Source organism: Procambarus clarkii, chromosome 24, assembly GCF_040958095.1.
Source record: "Procambarus clarkii isolate CNS0578487 chromosome 24, FALCON_Pclarkii_2.0, whole genome shotgun sequence".
In the NCBI taxonomy this organism is placed as follows: Eukaryota; Metazoa; Arthropoda; class Malacostraca; order Decapoda; family Cambaridae; genus Procambarus; species Procambarus clarkii.
The window spans coordinates 7,264,520-7,282,370 of NC_091173.1; the positions used below are offsets into that span (position 1 = coordinate 7,264,520).

A 17,851-nucleotide genomic window follows, 5' to 3' on the forward strand; every position below is an offset into this window, starting at 1 on the left:
CAGACACTCAACCCACACACCTGTAAATAAAGGAAGTGACAATGTTTCAATCTGTCCTGGACAATTATCAAGTTGTGTAGGGGACCTGGATGGACTGAAATGTCATTACTTTCATTATTTTCAGATGTATGGGTTGGATGTCTAATTTTTAGCCACATTATTGTGACTTACTGTCTGTAAGCAATCATACCATTGCTGATATCTCGAGCATCATATTTATGGTCTTACCCTAACATACGGAATAAGCTTCAGCCATTTGATTCTTTTCTTTTCAGCGTCTCTCCATGACTTCACTTTCATTACTTCAACAATTCCTCTCTTAAGTCTTTCTGTCTCGGTATCCAGCCAAGCTCCACTTCGAACTGAAAGAAGAGTACTGCATTAGTCAAATGTAATACTGCTGGGAAAATTATTAGTGATGGCAAACCTATACACAAATGCAAATATAAATACAGGGTTGAAAAAAACAGCGTTGAATGTAATGAAATGCCATTTTCTGGGTGAGACCCGGAGGCTCCCCGGAGCTTTACCAGGCTGCTATGCTAATGTCAGACTTTGGCATCAGTCATGTGTATGGAGTTCTAGGGCCTACCGGGGACCACGGCCAGAACCTGGCCCCTCAGAGAGGCAAGGGGAGCAATGGCCTATAGAAACCCCCGTGTGGTTGGAAGCATTCTGTCTGCCATCGACCGGGTCAAGCATCCAGAAAGGTAAGCATTCCAAAACAAACCCCTATTCTGGTGAAAATTGTTACCTAAAGCCGAACTAGTGGATAGAACTCCTCAACAGAAAACAAGCAAACTAATATGACATCATACGTCACTGCGCCGCTGTCTGCGCAGCTCCCCCCTCCCCGGGAGGGGGAAGGGGGAGACCTCCCACGCCGGCTATCCACCCATCAGTTCTGAGGCTGGATGTCAAAAACATGCTAAAAACCGCCGAACGGAGGGAGGGAGGGTTGCCGGGGAGCTTCCGGGTCTCACCCAGAAAATGACGTTTCATTACATTCAACGCTGGTTTTCTGGGGGGAGCCCCATGGGCTCCCCGGAGCTAACTACCCACAGAGGAAGGTCAAAGGGACGGAACCGGGAGGCGGACACCACACAACCCCCACAGAAGCGAGACAACCGGCAGCAAACGCCAAACCAAGGCGCCACAGCCCCGAAAAATCCCGGGAACACGAGAACAACGTGCAGCAAGGCCCCCGAACGAACACCAAAATTCCATGCCCGAAAGACCGCAAGGACATGTCGCCCAGACGGCAGCGAGAGCAGTGAAGCCACGAACACCACGGGCATGAGGGAAGAACACAGGCAGCTGAGCCGCAAGAACACGGCTGACAACCTGGGACACCATCACCCGTGAACCGGGAAGAACAGAACCGGATCAAAGCAAAATGCGCTCCGGACCCAGACGGCGTGGCACGCAAACAACAGCGGAGGGCCGCCACTGAACACAAAACACGACACACCCCCGGCCCGACCAACGAAGCACCAACAACCCTGGACCCCTCCAGAATGCAGCAGCCCCACCCCGCGCCAGAAAAGATGGAGACTGCTGCCACCAAACAACCAAAACGCTAAAACCGAAGGAGCAAGAAAACTCAGTGACCCGACCCCCAGAGGCAAATGCCAAAAAGAAAAAGAGCCGACGAAAAAACACACCGGAACCGAAAGTGCACTACCAACCGAGGAGAAGACAGAGCACGCTGACCAGAGACCAGAATGGTGCAAGCGGCGCACGAACAGGCCGGAGGTGAAACGATGCACGAACAGGCCGGAGGTGAAACGATGCACGAGACAGCTTACTAACGGTGCAGAAGCAACACCAAGACCGAAAGCAAGCCGAAGCGGCTCCGCCAGTGCCGCACGAAAAGAGGCGACAGTATGTGGCAAGACGACGGCCCCCAACCCCCACCAGAAAACCAAGCCGAGAGTAAACCAAGCTAACAAGAGTAACCACCTAAGAAGGGACAGGAAAAGGAAGGACCGCCAAAATACCCCATACTGCCGCCAAGAGAAGCACGCAGGTGGGACACCTACCATGAAGCCACTCGACCACCAACCAGAGGCGAACCCGCGAGGCAGATCTCTGATGGTTATACAGTGTTCCCCAATTGTGCCTATAGCACCACTGCACTCCACTGGTACTATCCCGCAAGTTCTACCAGATAGGCGGGACCCAAGAGCCAGAGCTCAAACCCTGCAAGCACAGCCCAGAGCCTTACCAGGCGAGTACAGAACCAACCCCACAACCCCCACACCACACAACATGAAAAAAGGCGGGTCCCCAGAATGACTCTAGCATGGGTTGGACATGAACATGAGGGGGACAGGAAGGGTTGAAAAAGGGACAGTCACTGGTGTGCGAACGGTCTCAGCCGTACAAAAATATACCTAAATAAAGACAGGTACATAAACAACACCGCATCCAGCGCCCGGCCAAAAGACACCAGACCGCAGAAACTCACCTGGCGAATTGTGGCACGAACGTGACATGACTCAACCGTGCCCAGAAGGACCTGGGAGCACCGCCAGGTGAAGACGCCAGAGCCGGACCCAGCCGGACCCGCAGGAGAGCACATAGAGGCGAAGGAGGCGGCTCACACCCATGACACAGGGAAAAACGCGGCGTCCTCACCACAACTGGGAACCAGGACACCCCCGGAGCGAAGGGGCACAAACTGCAGCCAGGGAGAAGAGCGAGAGGCGAAGCACTGTAGCAAAAAGGGCGCAAAACACCAGCAATGAAACACCGCCCAGACCAAAGCAAACTACGGCGCATGCGCATGACACGCTGGCCGAACCGCACAACCCTCTCTGCGGGAAGGCGCCAACCAGGACTACTGCACTAGAAAAGTAGCCAAAAGAGGAAGCAGAAACAATAAAACCGGCCAACGAAGCAAAGACAGAGCCCAAAAAGGAACCCAACTGGGCCACAGGCAGCCCAACAAAGCAACAAGTAGCCCAACAGGGCCACAAGTAGCCCAACAGGGCCACAAGTAGCCCAACAGGGCCACAAGTAGCCCAACCGGGCCACAAGTAGCCCAAAACGGCGACAAGGACAAGGAGCCGACAGACGTTCCAATAATGCAGGAAGTAGCGAAAAACCTTCCCGAACCCTCGAGAACACAGAAGCCAACACTAGTCCCGAAGGCACACAAAGGTGCAGGCGCACCCCGAGACCACCGAGACCAGAAGTCACGTAGAACCCCAAGAATGGGAAAACATGACGAAGACACCGTCCCAAAAAGGGGTGGGAGGAAACATCCACCCACAGGACGGAACCAACCGACTCAAAGGCCAAGGAACCGAGCCCGGGGAGGGACCGACGCCCAACAGCACGTACGGTGAGTGGGGAGGAAAGACCCAACTCCGCGTAACCACAAGCCCCGCCTCGAGGGGGATAAAAACCCCCACGGGGTCCAACGGGGCCAAGGCCCCCAAGTCAGCCCATCCCCAGCCCCGGGACCCTACACGACAGGCCCCGGGGCCGAGCCGTTCCCCCAAAGCCCTGGCCGTACCAGAAAACCAGGGCAGCTGTGAAAACACTAAGGAAGGGAGCCCACTGGCAGACTCTTACAACACGACTGGAGGAACAGGCTCAAATGCCCCCGTCACTACCCCGGAAGGGGAAGTCCCCGAGACTGCCCGAGTCTCAACACCATCAAAACCCCGCCCCGAACCTACAGACGGAAAGGAACCGGATGCAGGCAGGAAGGGTGATCCAGGGGAAAGACAAGGGGCGTGGATGGAACCGAAGCAACCAACACCCCCAAGTCCCAAAACGAACCAAAACGAGGAAGCCCCGGGGCTCTCGGGGAGTAAACCACGAGAACGTTGCCACCACCAAGGCTCAAGTGCAACGCCCCTGCTGCCCGCACCCGCTTAGTCAGCACAACTGGGTAACCGAGCCACAACGAGCAACCAAACTCGCAGGACTCCGGGTCGAAGGTGTCACCGACCCCACAGGCAGCAGACGGAGGCAAAGCAGAGAGTCACCCAGAGACAAAGGGTGAGAGCAACCCTCAAATTCGCTGGAAGCGAGGGGGGACTCTGGGGTCACATCCATCGAACCCGCGCGCCCCCAGGGGTTTCCCAGGGTCCCGAGCGTTTACTATATGAGGACTCGCGCTCAGGTAATCCCAGGCAGGGTACTGCTAACCGGCACCCAAAGCTACCAAACAACTTTCTAAGAGCTGAACCCCCGGGACGTGTACTCTCACGGGGACCTAGCAGGGGGTACCACCAGAAAATACTCAGAACACAAGGGACACAAGGGGCAAGAACGAAGGCAGACCTCACCCCCCACCAGGTAGATAAACAAAATAAAAAAAAAACCCGCAAGAGAACAGCGTACCCAAGCGGAACAGAGCCGGCCGCCATGATTGGTAAAGACAAGCTGCACAGTACCCTGCGCCCCACCAGTGCAAAAACTGCCCCTTACTCTAAGGCGAACAAGGGAGACAGAATACTCGAGCACACAAAGAGTGGCCGAAAACCAAGCAGTAAACGGCCTAGCAGGGGCAGGACCCAAGGAACTTGTGGAAGGTGGCCCCAAGCCCCAAGGGCAGTACTTACAGGGCACCTAGGGAAGGGAACCCTAGGCGCATGCAGCCCGAGTACTAGAGAATCACTCCCGGCTCACGCACCACCTAGAAAACAGACACCACACTCTAGGTACAGTGCTGAAACAACCACTGGAGCCGGAGCACATAACCGGTGCCTATAGCATCAGCCGAAGAACTGATGGGTGGATAGCCGGTGTGGGAGGTCTGGGGCTCCCCCTTCCCCCTCCTGGGGAGGGGGGAGCTGCGCAGGCAGCGGCGCGGTGACGTATGACGTCATACTAGTTTGCTTGTTTTCTGTTGAGGAGTTCTATCCACTAGTTCGGCTTTAAGTAGCAATTTTCACCAGCATAGGGGTTTGTTTTGGAATGCTTACCTTTCTGGATGCTTGACCCGGTCGATGGCAGACATAGAATGCTTCCAACCACACGGGGGTTTCTATAGGCCATTGCTCCCCTTGCCTCTCTGAGGGTGCCAGGTTCTGGCCGTGGTCCCCGGTAGGCCCTAGAATTCCATACACATGACTGATGCCAACATCTGACAATAGCATATCAGCCTGGTAAAGCTCCGGGGAGCCGACAGGGCTCCCCCCAGAAATCATGTGTATTTAACTGATTTTGTATGTGCTGTATACACATTTCAGATTGATCAAATTTGCCATTGCTAACTGATTTCTGGGATGGGTGTCTATATAGGCAGTTAGCTTCAGCTCTCAGAGAAACAACTGTAGCAAAGTCCTAGGTTATCTCTCACTTCTTCACACTAAAAAACCAGCATTGAATGTAATGAAACGCCATTTTCTGGGTGAGCCCCGGAGGCTCCCTGGAGCTTATCGGGCTAATGTATGTTATATTAGACCGGGACATTAGCTAAGGAGTTCAGACCTACCAGGGACCAGCGCCAGAACCTGGCCCCTTCAGAGAGGTTTCAGGGAGCAATGGCCCTGGAAAACCCCTTGTGGTTGGGGTTTTCCTTATCTGCCATCGACCGGGGTTAGGCACCCAGAAAGGTAGGCATAACAAAACAAACCCCACATGGTAAAAACTAAAACAAAAACCGAACAGAGAGGTAGAAAACTCCCTACAATCAGAAGGAAACAAGCAAACATCACACTTTACTGCCGCGCCGATCGTCCGCGCAGCCCTCCCCGCCCCGGGAGGAGGAGGGGGGAGCCCCGGACCTACCGCGCCTGCTGCCAAGCTCCAGTTCGGAAGCTAAGCTTCAACCAACCCTCCCTCCCGCCGACCGGTGGGAGGGAGGGTTGCCAGGGAGCCTCCGGGGCTCACCCAGAAAATGGCGTTTCATTACATTCAACGCTGGTTTTCTGTGGGGAGCCCCTACGGCTCCCTGGAGCTTCATACCCAAAGAGAAGGAAAAGAAAGGGCTAACCCGGGAGGCGGCCGCCACAAACTCTGCAACGCAAAGCCAAGACAACCGGTCGCAAACCTGCGACCCAAGGCAACAAGAACGCCCAAGAGCAGACGCGCATAAGGATGGGCGGCCAAGAACCTGTGCGACCCACAAATCCCTGCGCCCGAAATGAGCCCGAGACGTCACCAACACAGCAGCAAAAGCTGCAAACGTCTGAACAGCACGGGCGCAAAGACAGACCGCAGGCTGGAAGAATGAAAACACTGCGGATGACCTGGGAGACCCGAGCCCTGAAAACAGGGAACGAAGGAACCGGATCAACCACAGCGCATCCCCAGACACGGTACGCCGGCAACAGCAAAAAGCACAACCGGACAACACAGGACGCACCCCCCGGCCAAACCAATCAAGTACCAATACCCCAAGAACCCCTCCGGAAAGCAGCCATCTCGACCGTCACCAGGACAGAGAAAGGCTGCACACCTATAAAGCTACCACCAGTACCAAAGAGCAGGAAACTGAACCGAAGGAGCTACCACAAACTGAGGGGAAGATAAGAAGGCACCCTGAACAAGGGCCAGGATGGCTCAGGCGATGCATGAGCAGGCCGGAGGGGAAACAAAACACGAGAAAACGTATGAAACGTCATACTGTCGCCAAGACGAAGCTCGCAGGTGGGACACCGTCAACAAAGCCACCTGAACACCATAGAGAAGGTGATACCCGCGTCAAAATACCAGACGCGAAGAGCCAAGGAGAAGGCCGAACCAGTCACGGACAGGACCGATTCGGCCTGCTGAAAGAGGCGGAGCCTCAGGAAAAACGCCTCGGGTACGGACACCTATCAAGCAGCGTCTGAAAAGAAGGCCGGGCCTTCAGATGGTCATGTACTCTGGCTCCGGTGTCGCTACTGCACTGTGCTTTGCGTATGGTGATTGTTTTGTCCGTTTGCAGCCGTCTCCTTCTTTTCTGGCGAAGAATGAGACTGCTGCGTTCCGGAGGGGTCCATGGGTGGTTGATGCTTGGTTGGTCAGGCCGGGGGTGCATCATGTTTTGTGTCCGGTTGTGGCGCTTCGCCGTTATTTGCGCGCCACAGCTTCTGTGTCCGGGGACGCGCTGTGGGTTGATCCGGTTTCCTTTCTTCCCTGTTCGCGGGTTCGGGTCTCTCAGGTCGTCCGCAGGGTTATTAAGTCCAGCCAGCCTGCGGTCTATCCCCGTGCCCATGACGTTCTTAAGTTCGCGGCTCTTGCTGCCGTCTTTGGGAACCCTGGTCTTGGTCTGATATTCGGGCGCGGGGATTTTGGCGGTCGAACAGGGTCCTGGCTGCTCGTTATCTTGTGAATGTCCCTGGGCCTCGTCGGGCCTGTGTTGCTTTGGGTCGGCGGTTGCAGCCAGTTGTCTCGGCTTCGAGTTGAGGAGTGAGCGACGACCGCCTCCCTGGTAAGTCCCTCTTTTTTCTGTCTGTGGGTAGTTAGCTCCGGGGAGCCGACGGGGCTCCCCCCAGAAAACCAGCGTTGAATGTAATGAAATGCCATTTTCTGGGTGAGTCCCGGTCGGCGGTTTTTCGCGTTTTTGACATCCAGCCTCAAGAACTGTGGTGTGGGTAGCCGGCGCGGGGGGTCTGGGGCTCCCCCCTTCCCCCTCCCGGGGAGGGGGGAGCTGCGCAGACAGCGGCGCGGCAGTGTGTGACGTCACACTAGTTTGCTTGTTTTCGGTTGGGGAGTTCTATCCACTAGTTCGGTTTTTGGTAGCAATTTTAACCAGAATAGGGGGTTTGTTTTGAGGCGCTTACCTTTCTGGGTGCCTTTTCCGGTCGATGGCAGACATAGAATGCTTCCAACCACACGGGGGCTTCTATAGGCCATTGCTCCCCTTGCCTCTCTGAGGGGGCCCGGTTTTGGCCGTGGTCCCCGGTAGGCCTAAGAACTCCATACACATGACTGATGCCAAAGTCTGACATTAGCATATCAGCCTGGGATAGCTCCGGGGAGCCGATGGGGCTCCCCCCAAAAAAGGGGCGTTGGCAGAGCCTTCGCCAGACGAGGTCTACTCCGCCCGAGCTGTCAGACGGCAGTTGCCACAAATATATTATTACCTAATTATTTCAATGTCTCTGATTGATTTTTTCTTAGTTTTTTTGCAGTAATATTATTCCATATAGTGAATTGTGGTATATTTATATTATAAAATGTGTGAACCATCGCTGTACTCAAAATTATGGTGTGCATATTAGTGATTCAATTATTATGTTCATATAACAATAAACAAATAGTTTTGCTGTTGTTACACTATATACACAGATTATATATAAGTATTTGCATGTTTTGTACACCATAACGAACTACTAAGTTGGTCTTGTGAGTCAAAAAGCAACGAGGAGTGACCGCCAAACACCAGCGAGCCACTCACTGCCACTCCCTCCCTCAACACCACCTCACTCACCCTCATTCACCTTCCACAATACTCTTTCTGTATTTATTCACTATACACAGATGTTATATATACGTATTTACATGTTTTGTTCACCATAACTGTACATCTAAGCTGGTATGGTGAGTAAAGGCCATAAGACATAGATACTCACACAGTCAGCTGATCGGCGGCCGCCCTCAAGGCCAGACACACTAATATTTGTCATCCAACAATATTGTTTGTGGTGTTATTACGCTATATACACACATTATATATAAGTATCTACCTGTTTTATTCACCATACCTGAACAAATAAGCTGGTATGGTGCCCAAAGATCATAGTGGCCATCAGTAAACAACATGCCAAGTCGTGCAGACGATGCTCCTCCCTCACCAAAATGGCGGCTCCCAACCTACTCCTCTCGCTGTTATCTCACACTATACACACGTTATATATAAGTATCTACATTTGTGTTCACCATATGGAACCACTAAGCTGGTATGGTGAGTGCAGTCAATAAATGGTGGCCACACACAGTCAGAAAACGACGCCACAACCCTCCCTCCCACAGCCTTACTCCTCCCTCCATGGAGCACAGTGTTAAATATCACCACAATCCTGCTATTATCAGAATCCTGGTCAGTTTTATCACAGTCAGGGGGCTTCAGTAATACTATCACTGCTAAATAATAGCAGTATCATTTATATTATGGTATTTGTAGGCGATGCTGTGGTCACAAGCTGAACAGCGGTGCTGTGAGCTCGTGCTGCGTGCGCCAGCCTTGGTGGCTTACTCAATACTGACGCTGTAACACCCAAGAATGTTGGCCTGGATTTTTTTTCTAGGTGGCATCTGGCAACTATCGGTCGTGGCTGTACTATAGCTGCCCCTATCCCAGGCGGGGCGTTTAAATTATAGCGCTAGACATGAAATCATATATAAATGATGTGCGCGGTTTTGGTTTTGTCACTGATATCATTTATATATGATATGCGCGGTTTGAGGGTTAAATACAAGGAGAAGCTGGCGATCGTCGCATTCACAACACTGTCCTAATCTCTGGCTAGTGACCTTCCACAGCTCCAAAGTCAGGTCCACTCCTCTGCCACACTAAAGTTTGCCAGATCTATAATCAATGATTTCTACAACAAACTAGTTTGTTACATCCTGTAGGAGAATTTTCATTAGGGAATTGGAACTTAAGACAAAAATGACCAACCTGTAAGCCAGTCACAGTACAGCTAGATTACTAATTAGGGAGCAGCAGAATACAAAAAGACATGGAATGCCTGCCAGGAATACCACATACTGAAAGTGTGTACTGTACTTACATTTCAGGTTCTGCATCCGTACATGAACATCGAAGAAAATTCTGAAATAATGTTCTATATATTTCCCAACTACCAGCTCTACTGCTGAGAAGTTTGCACCAAATCTTTTCAGCATATATACCATTTTTGCCACATAACGCCCTGGGAAGCTACTTTTTTTTTTTTTTACTATGTTGTCCTCCAGATTCATGGCCCAAAATCTTAGCTTTTTCAATGCCTGTGAAGAAGAGACAGCCATGAGTAAAACAATTGTGACACTTCACATAAAAATAGAAGTAAAATTATCAAGATTTAGGTGAACAAAGCATACAGTACCGAACATCAAGTTGTGTTGATTTTATTGAAGATTATGTGTTGCCTGTGTGTTATGCCAAATGTAAGATACACAGGGCTCGTGCTTATAAGGAAAAAATGAGGGGGTGGTGTAAAAGTGGGATGAGACCATAAAGATGAGAAACTAAGCATGTTATTATTCATATTCAGTAGTAATTTAGTAGATGACGGTTGCAATACAGTAGTGAAATTTCTTAATTCTGCTAGCTTGATTAGGATTATCACTTTAAACATTTCTATACTGTCTTTTTGCAGCACAATTTGAGTGACCAGCATAATGTGTCATACTAAAATTACTATTCCACTAAAGGCTTTCTGAGTGTGTATAATTTAGAGCTCATTTTAGCTGGACATCAACCAGCGCAACCTACTGATGTACCAATACGTTCCAGAGATGAAGCTGGAAGAGCTTCCCATAGCACCAGTACCTCAAATGTCACCCTTCTTGGGTCCTCAATTCACTTCCCATAAAAAACAATCCTACCTTTAGGGGCAACTAAGTGAGATAGTTCAGAAACACACTTGCACATTACATAGTATGCTAATTAATAAAAAAAGAACCAAATAGAGTTTTCACTGTCTTTTATGTAATAATGTAGACAGAGGAAAGAGGTGGACAATAGGCATTTACAATTTTAATTTATTTACTTCTAATATTACCATTAACATTACTCATAATAATTAACCATATATTAAAAAGATAAAATTATGAGATTGAGGTGACTGGTTGAGAGGTGCTCTTTATTGCACCTTTCCAGTTCTGCCTACGAGGGACTTTTTGATAAGTTCCATTTGCTTTTGGCTCCTAGAATGTCTTCTGCAAAACTGTTTACAATTCTGGTAAAAAAGGACACAGCAGACCTCACCACAGGGGGGGGGGGGGGGCAACTAAATGCAAATTTTCAGAAACAACTACATATAGAGAAAAATTCTTACAAACGCAGGTGTTCTGTTGGGTAAGCCTTGGGCCAAGTACAGTCCTAATTTCTTCTGATTTTTTAAGCTAATGTATCTGAAACCCCTGAATGAAATGTTGCCTTCATCATCGATTATTACTCTTGTTGTTCTTACTGAAGTCAGGGGACGTAAATCATAAAATCCATATTCCTGGAAAGATAAAATCAGTATTAAATATGGCATAATGTCTGTAATGCCTTTAAGGCAACATGTTTATCAAGTAAATTCATGAACTGAAGAGGTAATGCATCACAACAGATCCCAGCCTGTAGATTATATGGGTCAGTTACATAAATGTATGCACAGGTGGTGTATAAGCAATTTGAATCCTTATTGACTTAAATATTAAAGTACTTTCTTGCTTCAAAGCTTCTATATTTATACAGCATATACAAAGATTTGACAGAAGATATTATAAATAGGCCAGTACAAATGACTCCTGATTTTATGCACAGATGAATTTGTCAATATCTCTCACACATTCTGATGGTGTCAAGGTTTGCTTTCCAAAACCAAGAATTTTATTATAATTAAAATTTATACAACTGTTCTTTAATATACATATGTACAGATGAGTATCTAAACAACACTAACTCAAACAGTGAATCCCCATACAATACTCCTAGCTGAACTGTGGGTCTTTACTTGTGGGAACCGACCTGTGAGATTTATATTTATTTAATTTATATGAATTTATATTTACGTTAATTTATATACTTCGATAGCAATTTGTATAATGATAAGTGGACTGTATTTCTGCAATAATCTCTTAATCTCACAAATCGATCCTCTACACATTAGGGGGGGTTTATTAGTTTATATATATGCAGCCAATCAAATTACAGTAACTACATACATTGAAGAGGTTCCTTATCTTATAGTACAGCAGGTTAGTCCACCAGGTATAACTAGGGTGTAGACACCAAATTATCCTCTTTGAGGTAGCTTCCATATCACCCAGTAACTGGTGCACAAATCTTGCTTCCTCGTCTTGACCTGTCAAAAGTGCGCTAGCTGTGAAGCCAGAATCCTATATATGACAAGTATTTCAGAGAAAACTGTACATGGAACATGAAGACCTGGCTTAATTACCTTTAGTTTGAGGCTTCCACGTGATCTAACCGGGTCACCCTATATCCTGACATTAATGGCCATAAATGAATGATAAACGGGTTTCGGATAGACACTTAACTTGAATTGTAGACATCGTGTTGGAGATGGTACCTTTGGTTTCCATAACACTACGTCCAAGTAAAATTAACAGGAGCCGAATTTGCTCCCGTGTGAGCCTCTGGTCTCGTTATAAACAATGGCTGTTTAACACTCCATACTATTGACGTTACTGGCCGACATTGTCCAGATATGATAGGAGCTAAATTTGCTCCACACGTCTCGGAGGTGACACAACAATGGCTCCCTCCTTCCTCCCTGACGCCTGGCCTACTTGTCCAGATGTCAAAAAGTGATAGAAGGGTCACATTTACTCTACTTTAATATTGATAATTAAGTTAATTTATATAAGATGTTTTTATGATGGTAAAGTCCAAAGACTAATGTATTTAAGAATAATTCCCAGCAGAATAGCTGGTCAATTTATAATGGTATGTGGTGATGATATCCCGTTTTCTATAGACGGTAATTCCACTACAAGTTACGTTTTCTATGGGTAACTTGTTTATACAATACAGCTATTATCTGTATGATTATTAAATGGTGTCGGATTTTCCGACATTACTTAATATCAACATAAAATAGTGCAATGCGGGTAATTATACATTCAAAACAGTGCAAAATCCACCAGGCAGAGGATAACACATGGTTCAGAAATCCTGTTGTACTTGGCTATATGATTTTAATACAAGATGAGAATATGTGGAATTTAGTAAGTGCACTAATACAAAAAACCAGCGTTGAATGTAATGAAACGCCATTTTCTGGGTGAGTCCCGGAGGCTCCCCGGAGCTATCCCTGGCTGATATGCTAATGTCAGACTTTGGCATCAGTCATGTGTATGGAGTTCTTAGGCCTACCGGGGACCACGGCCAGAACCGGGCCCCCTCAGAGAGGCAAGGGGAGCAATGGCCTATAGAAGCCCCCGTGTAGTTGGAAGCATTCTATGTCTGCCATCGACCGGAACAGGCACCCAGAAAGGTAAGCGCCCCAAAACAAACCCCTATTCTGGTTAAAATTGCTACCTAAAACCGAACTAGTGGATAGAACTCCCCAACCGAAAACAACCAAACTAGTGTGACGTCACACACTGCCGCGCCGCGGTCTGCGCAGCTCCCCCCTCCCCGGGAGGGGGAAGGGGGAGCCCCAGACCCCCCGCGCCGGCTACCCACACCTCAGTTCTTGAGGCTGGATGTCAAAAATGCGAAAAACCGCCGACCGGAGGGAGGGAGGGATGCCGGGGAGCCTCCGGGACTCACCCAGAAAATGGCGTTTCATTACATTCAACGCTGGTTTTCTGGGGGGAGCCCCGTCGGCTCCCCGGAGCTAACTACCCACAGACAGAAAAAGAGGGACTTACCCGGGAGGCGGTCGTCGCTCACCCCTCAACTCGAAGCCGAGACAACTGGCTGCAACCGCCGACCCAAAGCAACACAGGCCCGACGAGGCCCAGGGACATTCACAAGGTAACGAGCAGCCAGGACCCTGTTCGACCGCCAAAATCCCCGCGCCCGAATATCAGACCAAGACATATTCCCAAAGACGGCAGCAAGAGCCGCGAACTTACGAACGTCATGGGCACGGGGATAGACCGCAGGCTGGCTGGACCTAATAACCCTGCGGACGACCTGAGAGACCCGAACCCGCGAACAGGAAAGAAGGGAAACCGGATCAACCCACAGCGCGTCTCCGGACACAGAAGCTGTGGCGCGCAAATAACGGCGAAGCGCCGCAACCGGACACAAAACATGATGCACCCCCGGCCTGACCAACCAAGCATCAACCACCCATGGACCCCTCCGGAACGCAGCAGTCTCATTCTTCGCCAGAAAAGAAGGAGACGGCTGCAAACGAACAAAACTATCACCACGACCAAAAGAGCAGAAACCCCTGCGCCGGAGGAGAGCATGAAGCTCCCCTACCCGACCCCCAGAGGCCAAAGCCAACAAGAAAAGTGCCTTGGAAAAACAATCCTGGACCGAAGGGGCCACAACGAAACGAGGAGATGAAAGGAAAGCGAGCACTCTGTCCAAAGACCAGGACGGCTCAGGCGACGCATGAGCAGGCCGGAGGTGAAACAATGCACGAGACAGCTTGCGAAACGGCGCAGACGTAACATCGATACCGAAAGCAAGCTGAAGCGGCTCCGCCAGCGCCGCACGATACGAAGCGACAGTGTTAGGCATAAGATGACGGTCCTGAAACAACCACGAGAGGAAGGACAAGACCACCCGAACAGACAAGGAGCTAACACGACGAAGACGCAAAAAGAAACGGAAGGACCGCCAGGAAACTTCATACTGCCGCCGAGAAGAAGCCCTCAGGTGGGACACCAACAAGGAGGCCACCTGATCACCATAGAGATGATGATAGACTCGAGTAAAAAAAACCATACACGAAGACTCGAGGAGAAGATCGAACCAGCTACGTGACGTATCGGCCCGATCTGCTGAAAGAGGCGGAGCCGCGGGAAAACCCTCGGGTTCGGACACCGAGCAACCAGCGCCTGAAACCAAGGCTGGGCCGGCCACCAAGGGGCCAGAAGGACAACTCTCCCCCGGTAAGTCTCTAAGCGAGTCAGGACCTGGAGCAACAGCCGAACCGGGGGAAAGAGGTACAGGAACCCCCACCTCGACCAGTCTAGCCGAAAGGCATCGACCCCGACGGCCTCGCAATCGGGGAAGGGCGCCGCATAAACGGGAAGACGCCGCGACCACGCCGACGCGAAGAGGTCCACTTCGGGGCGCCCGAACGTCTGGCAAAGCCAACGGAAGGACTCGTCATCGACCGTCCACTCCGTGGAGAGGGGAACGAAGCGAGACAGGGCGTCGGCCAAGACGTTGGACACGCCCCGTACGTGAACCGCCAGGAGAGCCAAACCCCGAGAACTCAGCAGACGAGTCACCCGAAGCGACCAACCCCAAAGAGACAAGGACCGCATCGAACCCCCGCGGTTCAGGCAATGAACCACCGGAGAGCAGTCCGAATGGAGCCGAATCGTCGATCCGCGGGCCACCCGAATCCTCCCCAGAGCAAACCACACCGCCGCGAACTCCCGCACCGTACTGTGAGCTCGACGGAAGGACGGATCCCAACGCCCCTGGCCGGCCTGGTGAGCACTGGTCACAAAACCCCAGCCGAGAGACGACGCATCCGTGTACACATCGAGCGAGGGCTCGGGTAGGCGCCAAGGCACTGAACCCCGAAAAACCCGAAGAGAAAGCCGGTGACGCAGCAACCGACGCAAGTCCCCCGGGGGTCGAACTCTGCGATCGCGAGAGAGGCGGAAGGGAGAACCCCGAAGGAACCAGAACAGCCGTCGAAGCCAAACCCGACCCGGCGGGTAGACCACCATCGCGAAGTTCAGGCTCCCGCACCGCCCCTCGAGCAACCGCCGGGTGACCCGAGGGCCCTCCAGAAACAGACGAAGGCGGGACCGCAGCCGCAGGAGAGACTCCGGAGGGAGAGACAAGGAGGCGGTTCGAGAGTCCCACACGAGACCCAGCCAAGTCCGAACCTGAGAGGGAACCAGATGGGACTTCCTCCAGTTCACCAAGAACCCGAACCCGGCGAGCTGGGAAAGAACCAAATCCCTGGCTAGCAAGCAAGCTGACTGGCTGGGAGCCCAAACCAGCCAGTCGTCGAGGTAGGCCAACACCCGAACACCTAGGAGACGCAAACGGGCCACCACAACCCGTGTAAGGCGTGTGAACACGCGAGGTGCCAGGTTCAACCCGAACGGGAGACAACGAAAGCGGTAACTCAGATGCCCCACTACAAAACCGAGCCAGTCCCTGAACCGCGGATGAATCGGGACATGCCAATAAGCGTCCCGGAGGTCCAGGGACACCATCCAAGCTCCCGGCTCCAAGAGGAGCCGAACCTGAGACAGCGTAGTCATCCGAAAGGAGGGGCAATGAACCCAGGGGTTCAGACGGGACAAGTCCAGAATGAACCGCAGGTCCGCGCAGTCCCGTTTCGGAACCGGAAACAGACGGGAAACCCATCTGAGGGACGACGTCGTTTCGACGACGCCCAAGCGTACCCACTCCAAGACGACTCGACAGAGCGCAGGGGAAGAAGCCTGCCCTGCCAGCCCCGACCCCCCAAAGGGGGGAGGGGCCACCCAACGCCACCGCAGGCCGCGAGACACGACCCGAAAGGCCCACGAATCGTGGGACCAGGCGCGGGCGAACAGCGCAAGCCGCCCCCCCATCGCCCCGTCAAGGGGGCAAACCGCGAAAGGGCCGGCGACCCTTACGAGACCCAGAACCCCGCACAGCGCGAACACCGCGCCGACCAGACGAGGGAGGGTCCGCAGGAGGAGCCAACCCCAAACCTGACACCAGAGGCCTACCACGACGAGAGGAACCCCGAGCCCTGGCACGACCTTTCCGGGAAGACCCACCCCGGGACCCCTGGAAAACCAACAAGTCCGACATCGGACGACAAGCCGCCGACGCAGCCTGAATAAACTGCGCCACGGCCGACCCCCCAAACAGGAGAGGACAAAAAGGTGAAGAACGCCTAAGAGCCAGAGCCCAAGCAGATTCCACGGAGGAACCCAGCACCGCCTGCCGACACGCGAGACGGGAAGCATAGAACAGGGAAACCGCATCCCGCAAAATCGGCGTGAACAGCTTCAACAAGGCAGCCGACGAACGCGCAGCCGAGGACAAGGTGCCGGACCCCGGGACGGACCCAAGCGTCCCCACATCCTCCACGAGCCAATCCGAAGACAGCTCCAGGAGGGAAAAGAACCGCAAGGCCGAACACAAAAGGCCCCGGGCGCGCAAGTCCTCCGCCACGAGCGCCGCCGAAAGGGAGGGAACCTGCACATGGAGCTGAATAACGCCCACATCGCGGGGAAGGGCAGGGGCAAACAAGCACTCATTCAGGTACTCAAGTTCACCCCCCAGGAAAACCTGAAGCACCGTGGAAGCTTCCCGCCACTCCAGCGTGCGGGAACGACAGAAGGAATGCCAGGAATCCAGACCAAACAAGGGGCAGTCTGCTAGCCAGGACGACTCCGGAACCTCGTAACGGAGCCAGAAAGGGAACGAAGTCCCAAACCTGAACGTGGACGGATCCATTTCCGAGGCATAATCCGGGTCACGCAGGAGGTAAGCTGCAAAGGCCGCTCGCACCACACCAGGTTGGATGCGATAAGCCGAAAACCTCCGGAAGGACGGAACCGACGTACCCGGGGGAACACGGAACCGAACCCGGGGAGGGGCCGACACCAAATCCAACTCGTACGCAGAGGGGGGAAAAGAAAACCCCACTCCTTGTAACAATAAGCCCTGCTCAGTGGGAAGAAAAACCCAGGCGGGGTCCAGCGGGGCCCAAGGCCCCCAAGTCAGCCCCTCCCCAGCCTCGAGGTCCGTCACCACAGGACCTGAGGCCGAGTCCTCTCCCCAAGCCCCGACCCCACAAGACAAGGACGGAGCAGCCGGAAAAGCTGGAGGAAGGTGGGCCCACTGGTCAGACCCTGAAGCTTCGGCCGGGAGACAAGACTCGAATGCCTCTGCCGCCCCCCCGGAAGGGGCAACCCCCGAAGCTGCCCGAGTCTCGAGATCAAGTAACCCCTGCTCCGACCCCGAAACCCTCAGACGCTTCGGGGCCGGAAGCAGGGGCGGGGGACCAGAACGAACAGAAGGGGAAGGACGAGGAGGTGCGGACTGAACCAGGATCGAAGCGACCCCCAC

The 17,851-nt window shown here is 52.2% G+C and overlaps 1 protein-coding gene across 5 annotated transcripts in view; it reads right to left on the minus strand.

Annotated features, from left to right (window-relative positions):
- Positions 1-17,851, minus strand: part of LOC123761767 (glutamic acid-rich protein) — an 85,303-nt gene that overhangs the window by 40,028 nt on the left and 27,424 nt on the right. For all 5 annotated transcript variants that reach the window (XM_045747953.2, XM_045747958.2, XM_045747952.2 and 2 more), the window contains exons 4-6: positions 10,953-11,123; positions 9,684-9,900; positions 229-362 (exon numbers count right to left, since the gene is read on the minus strand). In XM_045747953.2, coding sequence (XP_045603909.1) covers positions 229-362; positions 9,684-9,900; positions 10,953-11,123 — 522 coding nt within the window. The remainder of the gene's footprint in view (positions 1-228; positions 363-9,683; positions 9,901-10,952; positions 11,124-17,851) is intronic.